A 15,565-nucleotide genomic window follows, 5' to 3' on the forward strand; every position below is an offset into this window, starting at 1 on the left:
CAAATAATAAAAATATGTATATTGAAATATATAATAAAAATAAAAATAAATCATTTATTCAAAACGTTTTCTAACTTCTGACTACACTAGAAAAAGTTAACTAGTGCACCATTATTTTTTTTATGGTCTTGGTATTTTCCTTAACTACTTGTGTCCTGAAGTAAAAAATAATTAAATAAATAAATCGGTGTAAAATATTCCCAAAAACTCACAGTGACAATATTGCATCTCATGACTATCTGTACAGATCTGACTGATCTGGTTTAAAATAAAACCACTTCCCTTCAAATGTGTATTCTAAAGTGGAACTCCTCACAAGCGAGATTACATAGACGTTTTATTCATGTATTTTTTCCCCACATAACATAAAAATCACTTTCTTTCGCCCATAAAATCGTCCAATTTCAGGCCGAGGCCAAGAAGTTCGAGGACTCGTCTCTGTACCTTAACCTGCCGGCCACAAAGATGGAGATGGAGGAGAAGGGCTACTCCACGGCCGGGAAGACCTCCCAAAACCTGGGCAACTGCAGCATCAGCAAGGACTCCTTCCAGATCTCCACCCTGGTCTGCTCCACCAAGCTCACGCAAAACGGTAACATGTTCATCACTGCCGCCGTGCTCGTGAGCAAGAGGACGCTTCACTTACTCTGCTGTCGTGTGAATAAGGCGGGACACTGCACACGAAGGGGAACGATTCTTACATTTAGTCAGAATAAAGCATTTTAAGAGTAACAATAACCAACGATTGCACGTTTCAGAGACATGAAATGCTGAATACTTAGAGTGTGCAGGATTGAAATGTTTTGTGTTGCAGGTGCTACTGTAAGTATTGTATGTATTTGTATTTATTATCATTTTTTCGTCCTTATGAAGTTACAATGTCCCATATAAATCTGTGGTTGCAAATGGATTACATTAAATAATCAAACCTCAGCAAACTGACTTCAAAACTAGAAAATTAAATTAATAAAAAAAAAAAAAAAAATTAAAATGAATAAAATGAATAAAATGAATAAAATGAATAAAATGAATAAAATGAAAATATAAAAATATAAAAAAATATAATGTCGTTTTATTCAACCAGGAAGTGTGCCAGAGGCATTTTACAATAACAACAACAACAATGTCAGAGAGCACGTTTGGCTGGACCCGGGTCAGAGGGCATATTTGGGGTCAGATAATACTTTACATTGAATACATTGAATACATTAAATACATTAAATACATTGAATACATTGAATAAAATGAATAAAATGAATAAAATGAATAAAATGAAATACATTGAATACATTGAATAAAATGAATAAAATGAATAAAATGAAAAAAATGAATAAAATGAAATACATTGAATACATTGAATAAAATGAATAAAATGAAATACATTAAATAACATAGTATCTTAAGCAAAGCTATCTTGTCCATCTTTGCTTTTAGAAATAGTTGTCAGTGGTTTTAGAGTCTCATGGAAAAGAATGACACGTCCCAGGTGACTGTGGTTTAATATATTTTCATTGCTTAAATTGTTAAAAATGCTGTGATGTATTTGTCAGTTGTTTTATTATGAATACTTGACAACAAAATTGACCCTTTTTGAGCTTGTAAGCATGTTATATTATAACATTGTTCCCTCGTCGCAAACAGACCTGGAGTTGTATTTTGCTTCATTCTCGCTCGTTTTGTAATTCCTGTTAACGAGATCATCTTCTCTGAGCGCTCACAAAACACTCCATTTCAAGTGTTTTCCTAAACTGTACCGTCACAGGTGAAAAAAACACTTCTCCTGTGCAGTTTTTAAGCCCATAAACCACCCGAGAGTCTATTATAATATCCACATTGCCCACACTGCGGATCGAAAGTGTGTTTTCCACTGCGTCCACTTTAAAGCAGGTAATCTGACTGTAAAACTTGCTTAAATACTTAATTCATCTACATAATTCCAACACACAATGTACAAGAATTGCTTTTCCTTCTACATTGCGTCTTATCATCATAGCAACGCGTCCGATTTCACATTTTCTCTCTGCGTTGGAACTTGTTGACATTTGATTTGTCTCTTTTGTTCTCTAAACGTCTTTGTCGCCACAAGCTCAAGGGCCCTCCGTTCACCCGCCGCTGTTCTAACCTCCGTCCTCCCTCCTTCCTCCCTCCCTCTCTCGCTGTCACTCGAGCCTCGCTCACTCCGTCTCGTCCGTTTGCAGCTGTCAATCCGCGGCCGTCTTTCCTCCCTCGGGTGCAGGAGGAGGAAGCAACACTTATTAAAACGGAGAAAGCCCCGCCCGTGCCCCGCCCGTGTCCCCCGCGGATTAAGCAGATCCAGCCTCTCGCTCGACACTCCGACACATGTTTACAAATCCTATCATGGCGCTAAACCCTCTGAAACACGTCCTCAATTCCACACAAGTGTCATTGTTGTCTCGTGTGTAGACGCTCGGGCACTTGTGTGTATTTAAATCCTCCTGTTGCACAATGTCGTCGGTCGGGGCCAAACGATGATCTGAAAACTGTTCGTGTGTGAATGTGTGTCTCTACAAGCAGAAAACGTCTCCTTTATACAGTCATAATGACATGTGTTGGTTATTTACTGTCCTGGCCACGCCTTACAAAGATGTACGCTCTTGAATTGTATCTTTTCTCCATAATTTATGATGGACAAACGTATTAAAGAGTCTGACTTTTAGATGGGGTTTGAAAACGCCCCGTCCAAATCATTTTGTCCGGGGCCGTACGGGGGTCGACCAGGCGAAAAAACGAGTAGCTTTGGCGTTCTCCGGACCTCGGCTCGACAGCCAATCAGAGCCAAGCACACACATTTTGTCGACCAATCAGCAAAAAGCAGCAAATTTTCAATCGTAAGCTGTAATGGCGGACTATTGTCAAATGCTTCCCGGTCCGATTTAATGATAATATTCCCTTTTTTTCTAAGATTTATTAATGAAATGACCCCGTCCTTGCACTCGAAAATGCCCGTCCACATTTTAAAATACCTCGTCCAAAATACGGGAAGACGGGTCCATATCTAAAAGCCTGTTCATGTCCAAACAAACATGGCGACTTACAAGTCGAAAAAGGGGAATACTTAATGTGTAGGATTGACGTTATAGATTATTTTCTGAACGTTATGAGGATTTTCGAGGGGAAATGTCTCCAGCTTTTGAGCGACTCTAGTCTGAAGTGCTCCATGGGGAACATCCTGCACTCCAGAAGGAAATGTTTCTGAAATTATCACTTTTGTCCCCTTCATGATGATTGTTTATTTTGGTGCTCGCAATTATATCCAGACCAGAAACCATCAATTAACCTTGACATCTCTAATCAGCGAGTCTTCAGCAACAATAGAAAAGATTCAATCGGCCTTTTAAAAAATCAAATTAAAGATGGTGTTTGTTACATGCACTTAGAAAATATACAAAACGACTTTTTGCACTAATGGTTTACACTTTATTGTCCCTGTAGGGGGCAGTGTCCAGCATAATGTCCACGCCTAAAAGAACTTCGCCGCAGACTCGAAGATAACACATTTTTCCACCAATGTTATAATGTTTTAAAATCTGAATGCGCCACTGCCCCGCTATTTTTAATTAAACCAGTCTTTACTTATTTACTCTTTTCTGGACACAGTTGGGAGAAGAGCGGGGAAGGGACTCTGCTTCGGGCAAACCTCGACTAGAATCCAAATTGTTTTCCTCGCCCGAAGCACCGGTCGCTTTGAATAAAGAGTGCATCCTTCGCTTTCTTCATTCAGATGGAGTCGGTGGAAATGAGCGGGAAGGGCCAGTGCTGCTGGACACGGGGCCAGTGCTGCTGGACGTGTGGGCAGCGAACTGTTCCAGCAAATTGGCTTTATTCCCCTGTCACTTTACGCTCTTCGGCCGGCGCTTTCCCTTCTGTGGCAGGGGCGGTCAAACGCTGCCCTCTTTTGTTACTCATTTTAGTTTGGCCCTAATTAGTATATGTACTTTTTGCTTCAAATATGAGTAATTCTACCTAAAACATCCCACTGCGCTACAGTCCTGACACCTAAAAACTACAGTCCTAACGCCTAAAAACTACAGTCCTAACACCTAAAAGCTACAGTCCTGACACCTAAAAGCTACAGTCCTGACACCTAAAAGCTACAGTCCTAACACCTAAAAGCTACAGTCCTAACACCTAAAAGCTACAGTCCTAACTCCTAAAAGCTACAGTCCTAACACCTAAAAGCTACAGTCCTAACTCCTAAAAGCTACAGTCCTGACACCTAAACGCTACAGTCCTAACTCCTAAAAGCTACAGTCCTAACACCTAAAAGCTACAGTCCTAACTCCTAAAAGCTACAGTCCTGACACCTAAACGCTACAGTCCTAACGCCTAAAAGCTACAGTCCTAACACCTAAAAGCTACAATCGTACCGCCTAAAAGCTACAATCCTAATGCCTAAAAGCTACAATCCTAACACCTAAACGCTACAGTCCTAACGCCTAAAAGCTACAATCCTAATGCCTAAAAGCTACAATCCTAACACCTAAAAGCTACAGTCCTAACGCCTAAAAGCTACAATCCTAACACCTAAAAGCTACAATCCTAAAGCCTAAAAGCTACAGTCCTGACACCTAAAAGCTACAGTCCTAACACCTAAAAGCTACAGTCCTAACTCCTAAAAGCTACAGTCCTAACACCTAAAAGCTACAGTCCTAACTCCTAAAAGCTACAGTCCTGACACCTAAACGCTACAGTCCTAACGCCTAAAAGCTACAGTCCTAACACCTAAAAGCTACAATCGTACCGCCTAAAAGCTACAATCCTAATGCCTAAAAGCTACAGTCCTAACGCCTAAAAGCTACAATCCTAACACCTAAAAGCTACAATCCTAACGCCTAAAAGCTACAATCCTAACACCTAAAAGCTACAATCCTAACACCTAAAAGCTACAGTCCTGACACCTAAAAGCTACAGTCCTGACACCTAAAAGCTACAGTCCTGACACCTAAAAGCTACAGTCCTGACACCTAAACGCTACAGTCCTGACACCTAAACGCTACAGTCCTGACACCTAAACGCTACAGTCCTGACACCTAAACGCTACAGTCCTGACACCTAAACGCTACAGTCCTAACACCTAAAAGCTACAGTCCTAAAGCCTAAAAGCTACAGTCCTAAAGCCTAAAAGCTACAGTCCTAACACCTAAAAGCTACAGTCCTAACACCTAAAAGCTACAGTCCTAACACCTAAAAGCTACAGTCCTAACACCTAAAAGCTACAGTCCTGACACCTAAACGCTACAGTCCTAACGCCTAAAAGCTACAGTCCTAAAGCCTAAAAGCTACAATCCTAACACCTAAAAGCTACAATCCTAACACCTAAAAGCTACAGTCCTGACACCTAAAAGCTACAGTCCTGACACCTAAAAGCTACAGTCCTGACACCTAAACGCTACAGTCCTGACACCTAAACGCTACAGTCCTGACACCTAAACGCTACAGTCCTAAAGCCTAAAAGCTACAGTCCTAACACCTAAAAGCTACAGTCCTAACACCTAAAAGCTACAGTCCTAACACCTAAAAGCTACAGTCCTAACACCTAAAGTTGCCTGCGCTCGTGTTCATCACCGATAAACAAAAGGTGCAAACGATCCGCTGATGTTTACACGGCTCTAATGAGGTCACAGTGGACTCTGTTTTATGGGGGACACTTCTCCTGGACTCGCGTTTAGGGCCGCCGTGCTCCCTCGCCGTAATGTTCCCTTTGAGACTTATTAGCTTCGTCGCGTCGTTGAAGAAACGCCGGCGCGCGGCCTCCCACTCGCCTCGGCGGGGGTGGGGGGGGGGGCAGCGTCGACGCCCCACACCGATTAGCCGTAATGTGTTCTGCCATTCACCGCCTCCCGTCTCCGACTCAGCCCTCGGTAATAGATCGTCTCGTTTGCCGGGGAAATTATGCCGTTGAAATTGGGCGCTCGGTTTTGTGGTGGAAATAACATTGAATAAAACGGAGATAGCATAAACGTGTGTGTACTCGCCACTGTCAAAGGGCACATATTATGCAAAATGTACGTTATTATTTATATTATAACAGTGTTCCTTCATCAAAGACACACCTGGAGTTGTGTTTACTCATCTCACTTGTATGTAATGTGTTCTGCAGCCTGTAGGTGGAGCCAAACGTCAGTCAGTAGCGTGGGAAAGCGTGGTTTAGTTGTTCTAAAACTTAAGATACCAAAGTAAATATACGAAAGAGCATGTTTGAAGGCCAATAACAGTACAAATAATGTATAATATTCTTTAATTTGTAACTTTCTTTAAATACCGTGTTTTTCGGACTATATTTGGCACCGGAGTATAAGTCGCACCAGCCAAAAAATGCATAAAAGAGAAGAAAAAAACATAAGTCGCACTGGAGTATGAAATATAGTTGCAAGTGTGAAAATAACAAATAATATCACGTATAAGTATATAATGTATAAGCATAAGTCGCACCCCAGACAAAACTATGATAAAAGGTGCGACTTATAGTTCGGAAAAAAACGGTAGTAAAAACAAGGTCAAATTGCAACCAAAGCAGGTCTAAGCGAGGTTCAAAAAGACCTTTTTAGTTACTTCGGATCGTGTTGCTATTAACTTTCACTTTCCATCGGATAAACTTCACGCTGTCTTAAAAATGCTTGTCTCGAGGTATTTACTCTGCCTGGAATGTTCCGCAGTATGATCTCAAACATGGATTTAATCATTTACCAATGTTTTTATGTGCAAAAATACCTCGAAAAAACCTTTGTATTGTGAGTGATTGTCGCCGTACCACAGACCTGACCTGTAACGTGACAGTTTAATGTGATACTGTGCAGCAACGCAATACATTCTCCATGGAAACGAGCAGGTGACATACCCTCCTCCATAAGAGTTATTCAGACAAGCCTCATCTACATATTCATTGCATGTTTTTTTAGTCGTCTTTATAAATGTCATGGTTTTAAACGGCTGTATTCTGCGAGGAGGCGGTCCCCGGCGCTTCGGCCCTTTAGCCCCGCCACTGCGCTCCGATTGGCTGTCGGGTTTTCAGATAATCTGCATCCATCACTTTGTCGCCGCGCTTCACCGGCCGCTCCAGAAGCACTCGAGCGTCGCGGCGCGCTGAGCCAAAGAGACGGAACAAACTCCCCGAGATACTTAAAGGGCCTATGGCAGGGTTTTGACCATTTTCCAAATTCCGACTGTATTTGGTGTATTTGTACCCGTTGTACGTAGAAATGATAGTTTCACACCGATCGAGCAGGTATTTGTGGCGAAAAAGTTGACAAATTTGTAGAAAAGTGACAGGAAGTGACATCACACCAGGGATTTACACAAAGAAACCAATTTTTTGACCCTCTAAACATTAATTCAACAAAATAAAGTCGCTCTCATATATTTGTATTTGTCTAATTAAAAAATAGTGACATCAGATGAGTTAAAAAAACAATTAAAAAAACAGTTTTGTCTGTTATTACAATGGGGATTCCTCAAATACCTTCACTTTTCCCGTCTCTGGGTCAAATGTAGTAAAAATCTAATTTTCTCAGGCTTTTTGCGATCGAAACAACTAACTGATAATTATAAAGAGTACTCAGTAGATTAATCAGATGTAGTCGTTGGTAAAGGTAAGTAAATACAGCACGTACTAAAGGAAACATAAAGCATAATAACTGCACCACTATGAATACTATCGCTCTAAATATTTGCAGTGTTATCAATTACTTAAGGTAATTAAATACACAAAATACTTTAAGGTGAATGTCCCACTCAAATGCTCTTTTAATACCACAAATATAGGAACTGATGGACTATTTATGCACGGAACGTAATCACAATTAATCAAAGTCGTCCAAGGTAAATGTATACGAGTTTTCTGCGTATTCATTAGCGCATGTCGGCTAATGACACTGCAGCGTCTCTTTCCATTTTTAACGAGCCGCCGGCCTCGACTGAACACCAACGATAAAACGCTCATCCTTTTGAACGCGATCATGGTAAATAACGGTAAATTAAACTGACTTGGATCTACTTTCGCAGCCGCGCGACGCTCTGCGAATTCTAAATGAAAAGTGATGTCATTTGTGGTAAAACTATTTCATTTTTTGTGTGTGTTTGTAGTGGATCTGCTCGGGCTGCTGAAGTGGAGGTCCAACACCAGCCTCCTGCAACAGAACCTGCGGCAGCTCATGAAGGTGGAGGGCGGCGAGGTCGTCAAGGTAACGGCCCACAGCAGATCGGATGGATTTATTGGGTTTTTCCAAAGTACCCGTATTTTCCGGAGTATAAGTCGCACCGGAGTATAAGTCGCACCAGCCAAAAAAATGCATAATAGAGAAGAAAAAAAAACATATATAAGTCGCACTGGAGTATAAGTCGCACCAGCCAAAAAAATGCATAATAGAGAAGAAAAAAAAAACATATATAAGTCGCACTGGAGTACAAGTCTCACCAGCCAAAAAATGCATAATAGAGAAGATAAAACAACATATATAAGTCGCACTGGAGTATAAGTCGCACCAGCCAAAAAATGCATAATAGAGAAGGAAAAAAAAAACATATATAAGTCGCACTGGAGTATAAGTCGCACCAGCCAAAAAATGCATAATAGAGAAGAATAAAACATATATAAGTCGCACTGGAGTATAAGTCGCACCAGCCAAAAAATGCATAATAGAGAAGAAAAAAACATATATAAGTCGCACTGGAGTATAAGTCGCACCAGCCAAAAAATGCATAATAGAGAAGAAAAAAAAACATATATAAGTCGCACTGGAGTATAAGTCGCACCAGCCAAAAAATGCATATCAGAGAAGAAAAAACATATAAGTCGCTCTGGAGTTTGAAATGCAGTTGCAAGTGTGAAAATAACAAATATTATCACATATTAGTCGCTCCGGAGTATAAGTATATAAGTATAAATATAAGTATAAGTCGCACCCCGGCCAAAACTATGAAAAACTGAGTTGCGTGTAGATTATTTTTCCCGGTAACTCCAGGGAAATTATGTTCTGTGCGTTTTATCAGATGGTGGGACAAAAATGGAATAAATTCGGAGCATATCAGTCAAGTTTGCGCAGGTACAAGGGAACGTTCGATGCTGTTTTGTAGTATCCGCGCGCTCAATCCAACCTGTAAAAATGCCATACAACTGTGTTTTAGCTCCAGGTGCCAGGGTTATTTCGTCTCATCATTTCCGTCGAGCTTTGGGCCTCGGCAGCTGGCGACACGAACCGTCCAATCGAACACAACTGCTATTTCCACGTGAAAAGCCACAGATCTTTGGCAACAGTCTCACACATGATGTCACACCTGCCCGTCGCGGGACAGCTCGTCACGTTGAAATCGCCTTTTCATGTTTCTCCCGGGGATATTAGGAGTTTTTGGGCCGCCAATAAAAACTGCTGTCCATTTGTGTGTAAAGGGTAATGCTAACAACCAAAAGCCTTTCTTATTTAAAAAAATGTGTTCTATTGAGCCAAAAATGTGTATTTTAAAAGTGAATTTCGTGTTGCCTCAAAAGGATGAATGAGGTTGACACGTTTTGATGAAAGCAGTTTTTGACTTAATTAAATAAACTCAATCTGCTATATTTTATTATTTATTATAATGTATTAAAATAAAGAAAATAATAAAAAAAAACTCTTCCACACCAGTGATTTATTCTTCACATTTTTAGTTTTATAAGACAAAACATTTTGCCCTCAGTAATGTCATATATATAAAATAATTTATTTTTCAAATATACATTTTTATAGTGCAGTTACATGGCCTTGAATGCAGTTATATTTTAAATCTTGTAATGTTTGGGCGATATTGACCAAACTAATACATTTGAGGAACAGCTTGACGACAATAATCAGAGAATTTTGATTTATACTTTCTGCACATCTTCAAAACAACATTCACAAATTTAACCTTTTTTATAATATATTAAGCATCTGGATGTCGTGGGGATTTCAAGATTCTTCGGTTAATCAATAGTCATGATAATTTAGGTCACAATATAATTGTAAAGACTAAAAAATGATAATCGTGACGTAAAAAATAATTTGAAAAATCTATAGAAAAGTCAAAATTTTCCAACTAAATTAAGTATTTTTTGATGATGATTTTAGCAGCAAAATTGTGTCATTTCCGCTCAGCTTTTCCTCAAAAAAGTAAACTAAATGTAAAGCGCTTTTCCCCCTCGCCGTTTGTGTCAAATAAATCATTCAGAAAGTTTGATTTCATATTAATGAGCGGTAACTCATTAATATGTTGAGTTACCGCGTTAAGAAAAGTGTTAAGAAAAGTTTGGCTTTTATACTTGTTTTGGACGTGATGCAATGATCGTCAAATAATTGTTAAAATCACAACGTTGACACTCACAATAATCGTTACACTAACATTTGAAATCGTGACATCTCTAGTATGAGCCGTAACGTGAAGTTTGGATTTTATTGTCCTTTTGGATCATAATAATTGCGAATAATTGTCAAAAACAATGTTTATTCTGAAAATAATCGTTACAATGAACTTTCGATCTCCCGTACGAAGCCTCCATGGCACCGTCACACTTTGAAACCCTGTACTAACGTGCGGTCTCCGTGGCGACAGTTCTTGCAGGACACCCTGGACGCCCTCTTCAACATCATGATGGAGAACTCGGACAGCGACACCTTCGACACGCTGGTCTTCGACTCTCTGGTAAGACACATTCGCTTCTCGGAGAAAACATCGTCGGATCTCGAACCTTCGTGAGTCGGCCTTTTCGGAATCGATTTTGTCCCGAGTGTGTCTGCGGCGCGGGAGTGACTCGTCTGTGTTTAGAGAGTGCGAAAGCGTCTGACGGATCTCGTTTTGGATGACATGAAATACAAGCGGCTTCTTTTCTCGACATTTACGACGTCTAAAACCTGAAGAATTCAAGGATATGTGCGGCGTCTCTTGCCATAAACCTACATTAGACTGAATACACGTCTATATCTACATAATGTATTAATGAAAAGGAAAATAAATGAATATTTCAAACGTTTTAGCAGTGTTTGATCTGAACTAGGAGTGGGCGATCGTGACAAAAAGTAATATTCAGATGATTTATTGAGTATTCAGATAACAATATTATGTCAGTCCAACCAAAATGTGTTAAAACGTGTCTTTAAACGTATTAGCTGGGACTTAATTATCAGGAAAATGTTAAATGTCGGTAAAACGTGTCACAAAAGTGCAGAAAAACACAGTATACAGTCATTTGAAAGTTCACAACATGCGTTTTCCCCCCAGTTTTCTGCCGCTTTATTTTTTTCAAACTAAACCATATACTTCATGCTCAAACTTAAACAATATTATCTAAAATTCGATACATTTTCCACCTCGATTGGAATTGTCTACATATTTTCCTTTTAAATAGTTATTTCCACCGTGAAATTGTCATAAATTAAACTTTATTTAATCCAGAATCGTAATATGAATTTTCTCTGTGATTTCCGCATTGCCAACGATTTAATTGCGAATCAGCCAAATAAACCCCTTTTTCTCTTGTAATTGATCTATTATTATATGGTATTTGTCTGGATTACACTTTTTATCGACACAAAGCGAGAAGAAAGTCGTTTTTTTTGGCCCTCCCTTTTCTCACCGCTGCAATTTCCCCAAATGGTTGAGAGAAAATTATATTGCTGCTCGCAAACACAAACTCAAAACGCTGCCTATCGTTTTTCCATCATTTTCTCTTTCGCACAAACTCATTTCTGTTTTTCGTCCCCGTAATAACGTCTCTCGCAAGCGTTTTGATCCGAACAAAGCAAAGACATCGGTTTGTTTTAAGATTTCATTACGCAAGCGGTTTCTCGCCAATCGGGAAAAAAAGGAACCGTTTCGTCTCCGCAAAATGAACCAAAAATTGTATCGTCGGACGTCCTGGGTTTTCACGCCGCCGCCGCCTGGAGAAAACGAGAGAAAACGCAGTTACAGGGCGACTACGATCTTGTTAAATCTCCCAAACCCTGTTGTGTTCTGAATTCTCGTATCTTGTGGTTCTTTTGTCCTCGTGTTCCCCCTCGGCAGGTCTTCATTATTGGGCTGATCGCCGACAGAAAGTTCCAGCATTTCAACCCGGTCCTGGAGACGTACATTCGGAAACACTTCAGCGCGACACTGGCGTACACGTGAGTCAAACACCAACCGTTTTAAGCCGTTTATAGCTTTTTGAAGACGTTTTAAAGACGTTTAAAGGGCGTGGCAGGCTTTTGCGATTTTCTAATTTTGACTTTATCTGGTGTGTTTGTACCTGTAAGGACACTCAATGCAGTTAAAGTTTATGCATAATTTACACAACTTTTTGACCCTTTAAACATTAATTCAACAAAATAAAGTCGCTCTTTTATATTTTTATTTGTACGTTTTTTTTTAAATGGTGACATTAGATGAGTTTTGACCCAGTGTTTGCTGGGTAATTTCCTAGTGTGATGTCATCAATTACAAACAGGAAGTGAAATTATAAACCTAAAACATTTGCTCTTCGGTGATAACATTTTTTTAATTTTTTTGCAAAATTCTAATTATATTTATCTTGACTGCATTTTAGTCCAATGACTCGTCCGACCTGTAGGGGGCGCTCTAATGTGGAGGGCACATGGGGAAATGGACCATTCTCAATTTTGGTGTAATTTGATGCGTCTTTCTAGGACGCTGCATAAAACATATATATATAAATATACGCATGGGGATATTGGGAAAGTGGTGAGCTCCTTTGCTCCTCAGATTGTGGCTAAATCAATTTGCTGCATTTACTGTATATTTCCTATTTGTTTTAATCAGAACGTAATCTGGTCGTACACGGCAAAAAACAAAAACTAAAAAAACACCAAAGTCTGCTGAAACGAACAAAAAATATAGCATTTTGAGCGGCTTCACTTTGGGAAATCCAGAATCCTAAAATGATTACATTGTATACTAAAGGCATACATTATACGAGGCAAGATGTATGTAATTATGTAAAGAAAATAACTGTTAAAGGGGCTGTATGACTGGTTTTTCCCCCAGTACAAAAGTGTTTTCAAAAAAGATATTTTGGTGAAAATGAGTCCGTTCTGTGCATATAATTATAGTATTTTATTCTCCACGAAGCAGGAAATGCACTTGTTGGCATTGCAAAACTGTATTTTAAAGTTGTGGGGGAAAAAATATGTAAATTGTGTGTATGTATTCACTCAAAATATTTGGTATAGGTTTATTTGTATCTTATTTAGCCAACCAACTTTTTTCATCCATGCATTATTATTTTGTTATTAATATTTAAAAAAAATTGAAAAATGAATATATTTTTTTAATTTTCAAATTTTAAATTATTTTTTTTATTATGTATTTTGTTACCGTATTGTTGTTAATGTTGCCCTTCATCACTTCATCACCTTGCTTTCACTTTTGTTGATAATGGGGATGCTCAGAATACATTACCTGCGCCGCTGCCAAGAGTTTAAAATGAGCCCGTTCTGTTTCCCATGTTTTTGAAGAGAATAAACATCAGGTGCAGCGCATTCAAACAACTCAAATATGTATTTTACATTCAGATTCTTCCCTTGCAAACACTTGGCCTTCTCTCGACGCTCGGCAGAGAAATGTCAAGAGCGTACGACGCGGCGATCGGAGCAGAAAATTGTGGCCGTTTTGAAGATTCTGAAGTATAAAAAAAAGTGTTTCGAGTCCGTTCGTGACTTGTTTTTAAGGATTATACGGCGATGACACGGTTCCAAACACGTTGAGCGACAGTTTGGATGGTAGTACTGCACGTGTCGACTCTTACATTTGTTTGTCTGTAGGAAACTGACCAAGGTTTTGAAGAACTACGTGGACAACGCGGACAAACTGACGGAGCAGCTGCTGAAGGCCATGAAGGCGCTGGAGTACATCTTCAAGTTCATCGTTCGATCCAGAGTCCTCTTTAACCAGTAAGTGCTTTATTCAAGGTCAAAGGTCAAACGTGTACTCTGTGTGTACTCGGTACGTCAAGGTTATTGGATGAATTGATAATCTGTATTATTCAGGTCGCAATATAATCGTAAGAACCCCAAAAACTAATAATCGTGACAGTTTTAGAAGCAGAATTAAGTATTTTTAGTTCATTTTGTGGTACTTAAATAGACCTAAATGTAAATCACTTTTTTATCCGTCTGTTTATGTCAAATTTAACGTTATTTATGTGCACAAACTTGAGGAATTGTAAAATGTCAGACCGCGGGAATGAAGGAAAATGTAAAATGAAGGAAAAAAATGAAAAGATTTCGCTGTTGTTTGGTCACAGTTTCAATAATCGTGAAAAATTGTTGAATTGTGATGGGTTTTTTTACACAATAATCGTAGCACTAAATTTTGATATTGTTATATAAAAAATTGATAGAAGTAGAATAGTTTTGGCATCGAGAATTGTTTTTTAATCTTATCCATACGCCACAAAATCTAGATTGAATTGCCAGAAAGTTGGGTTCATACTGTTAAAAAGCCGACCAGGAGCTAAAAGACTGTTGAACATAAAAGTATAAAAGACACAACGAAAACTAATGCAGGCAATGAAAATAGATCATCTTGCTTCACAGAACTGGGGAAATCCTGTTTTATATTTATACTTTAAAAGAAGAACTTGGAGTGGAAGTTGTAGTGTCACTTGAAGTTTAAGAACATTTTAAAGTTGTGTGGCGATTGAGAATTGTTTGTTTTCATAAGGTATTTTGGGATTTTCTGGACTTTTCCCTTTGATTGCGTTGCCTGCAAATGGACCTCATAGTTATATAAAGGTATTAATAAAAAATGAAAGAAAGTAAAAAAAAGAAAAGAAAAAAAGTGAAATATAAATAAATAAATGTAATTTTTTTTTAAATTAAAGAAATTAAAAAAAATCTGAAAAGTGAAAAATAAATAAATAAACATATAAATAAACACATGAATAAAAATCAAGGAAAGTGAAATATAGTTTTTAAAAAAGTGAAGAAAAAAAAATCTAAAAGTGAAATATGTAAAAAAAAGAAAAGAAAATAAACTTAAAAACAAAACAAAAAACTATCAAATAAAGTGAACAAAAAAGTATCCATATTTGGTACAGTTTATTAAATTTAAATCTATAATCTATTTTGGTTACAACAGGCTACATTACTGCCCACAGCAAGGATAATAGAGCATCTAATGTAAAGCCCGAGCCAAAAAATGAATCATTCATTGCTTGTTGTTGCCGCAATATTTCCTTCCGGTATATGTGAAGAGTAAAGCTTTATTGGCCCGATGTTGTGCAGAGCGACCGCGGGCGCGTGCCAGGGCCAGCTCAGCAGGCTTTTCACGGCGGGGCCCGGTGGAACCTTTCTATAAAACGCTAGAGTAAGCAGTGTAATCGCACAATGGCCCCTGAACGAGAGAGTGTGGTGTGTGTGCAGTGTGTGTGTGTGCGGTGTGTGTGCGGTTGTCCGGGGATAACACACCTCGTCCCTCTCTCCCTCCCACTCGTCACTGCAGCAGGTGAGGAGCAGCTTTCAGTTGCTGTTATTTGGGGGGAGCTTTGAGACCGATCCCTCTAATCCTAAACCCTTTACGAGGCACCGTCCCGGACAATTGG

General features: G+C 39.0%; 1 protein-coding gene across 2 annotated transcripts in view; it reads left to right on the plus strand.

The window, feature by feature from the left end:
• Positions 1-15,565, plus strand: part of dock1 (dedicator of cytokinesis 1) — a 371,371-nt gene that overhangs the window by 80,731 nt on the left and 275,075 nt on the right. For both annotated transcript variants that reach the window (XM_072456209.1, XM_072456210.1), the window contains exons 18-22: positions 409-592; positions 8,104-8,201; positions 10,582-10,671; positions 12,031-12,131; positions 13,785-13,913. In XM_072456209.1, the coding sequence (XP_072312310.1) occupies positions 409-592; positions 8,104-8,201; positions 10,582-10,671; positions 12,031-12,131; positions 13,785-13,913 (602 nt within the window). The remainder of the gene's footprint in view (positions 1-408; positions 593-8,103; positions 8,202-10,581; positions 10,672-12,030; positions 12,132-13,784; positions 13,914-15,565) is intronic.

The sequence above is a fragment of the Eucyclogobius newberryi genome, unplaced genomic scaffold, assembly GCF_026437365.1.
Source record: "Eucyclogobius newberryi isolate DKJ021-1_F unplaced genomic scaffold, fEucNew1.0.hap1 SCAF_20, whole genome shotgun sequence".
Lineage (NCBI taxonomy): Eukaryota > Metazoa > Chordata > Actinopteri > Gobiiformes > Gobiidae > Eucyclogobius > Eucyclogobius newberryi.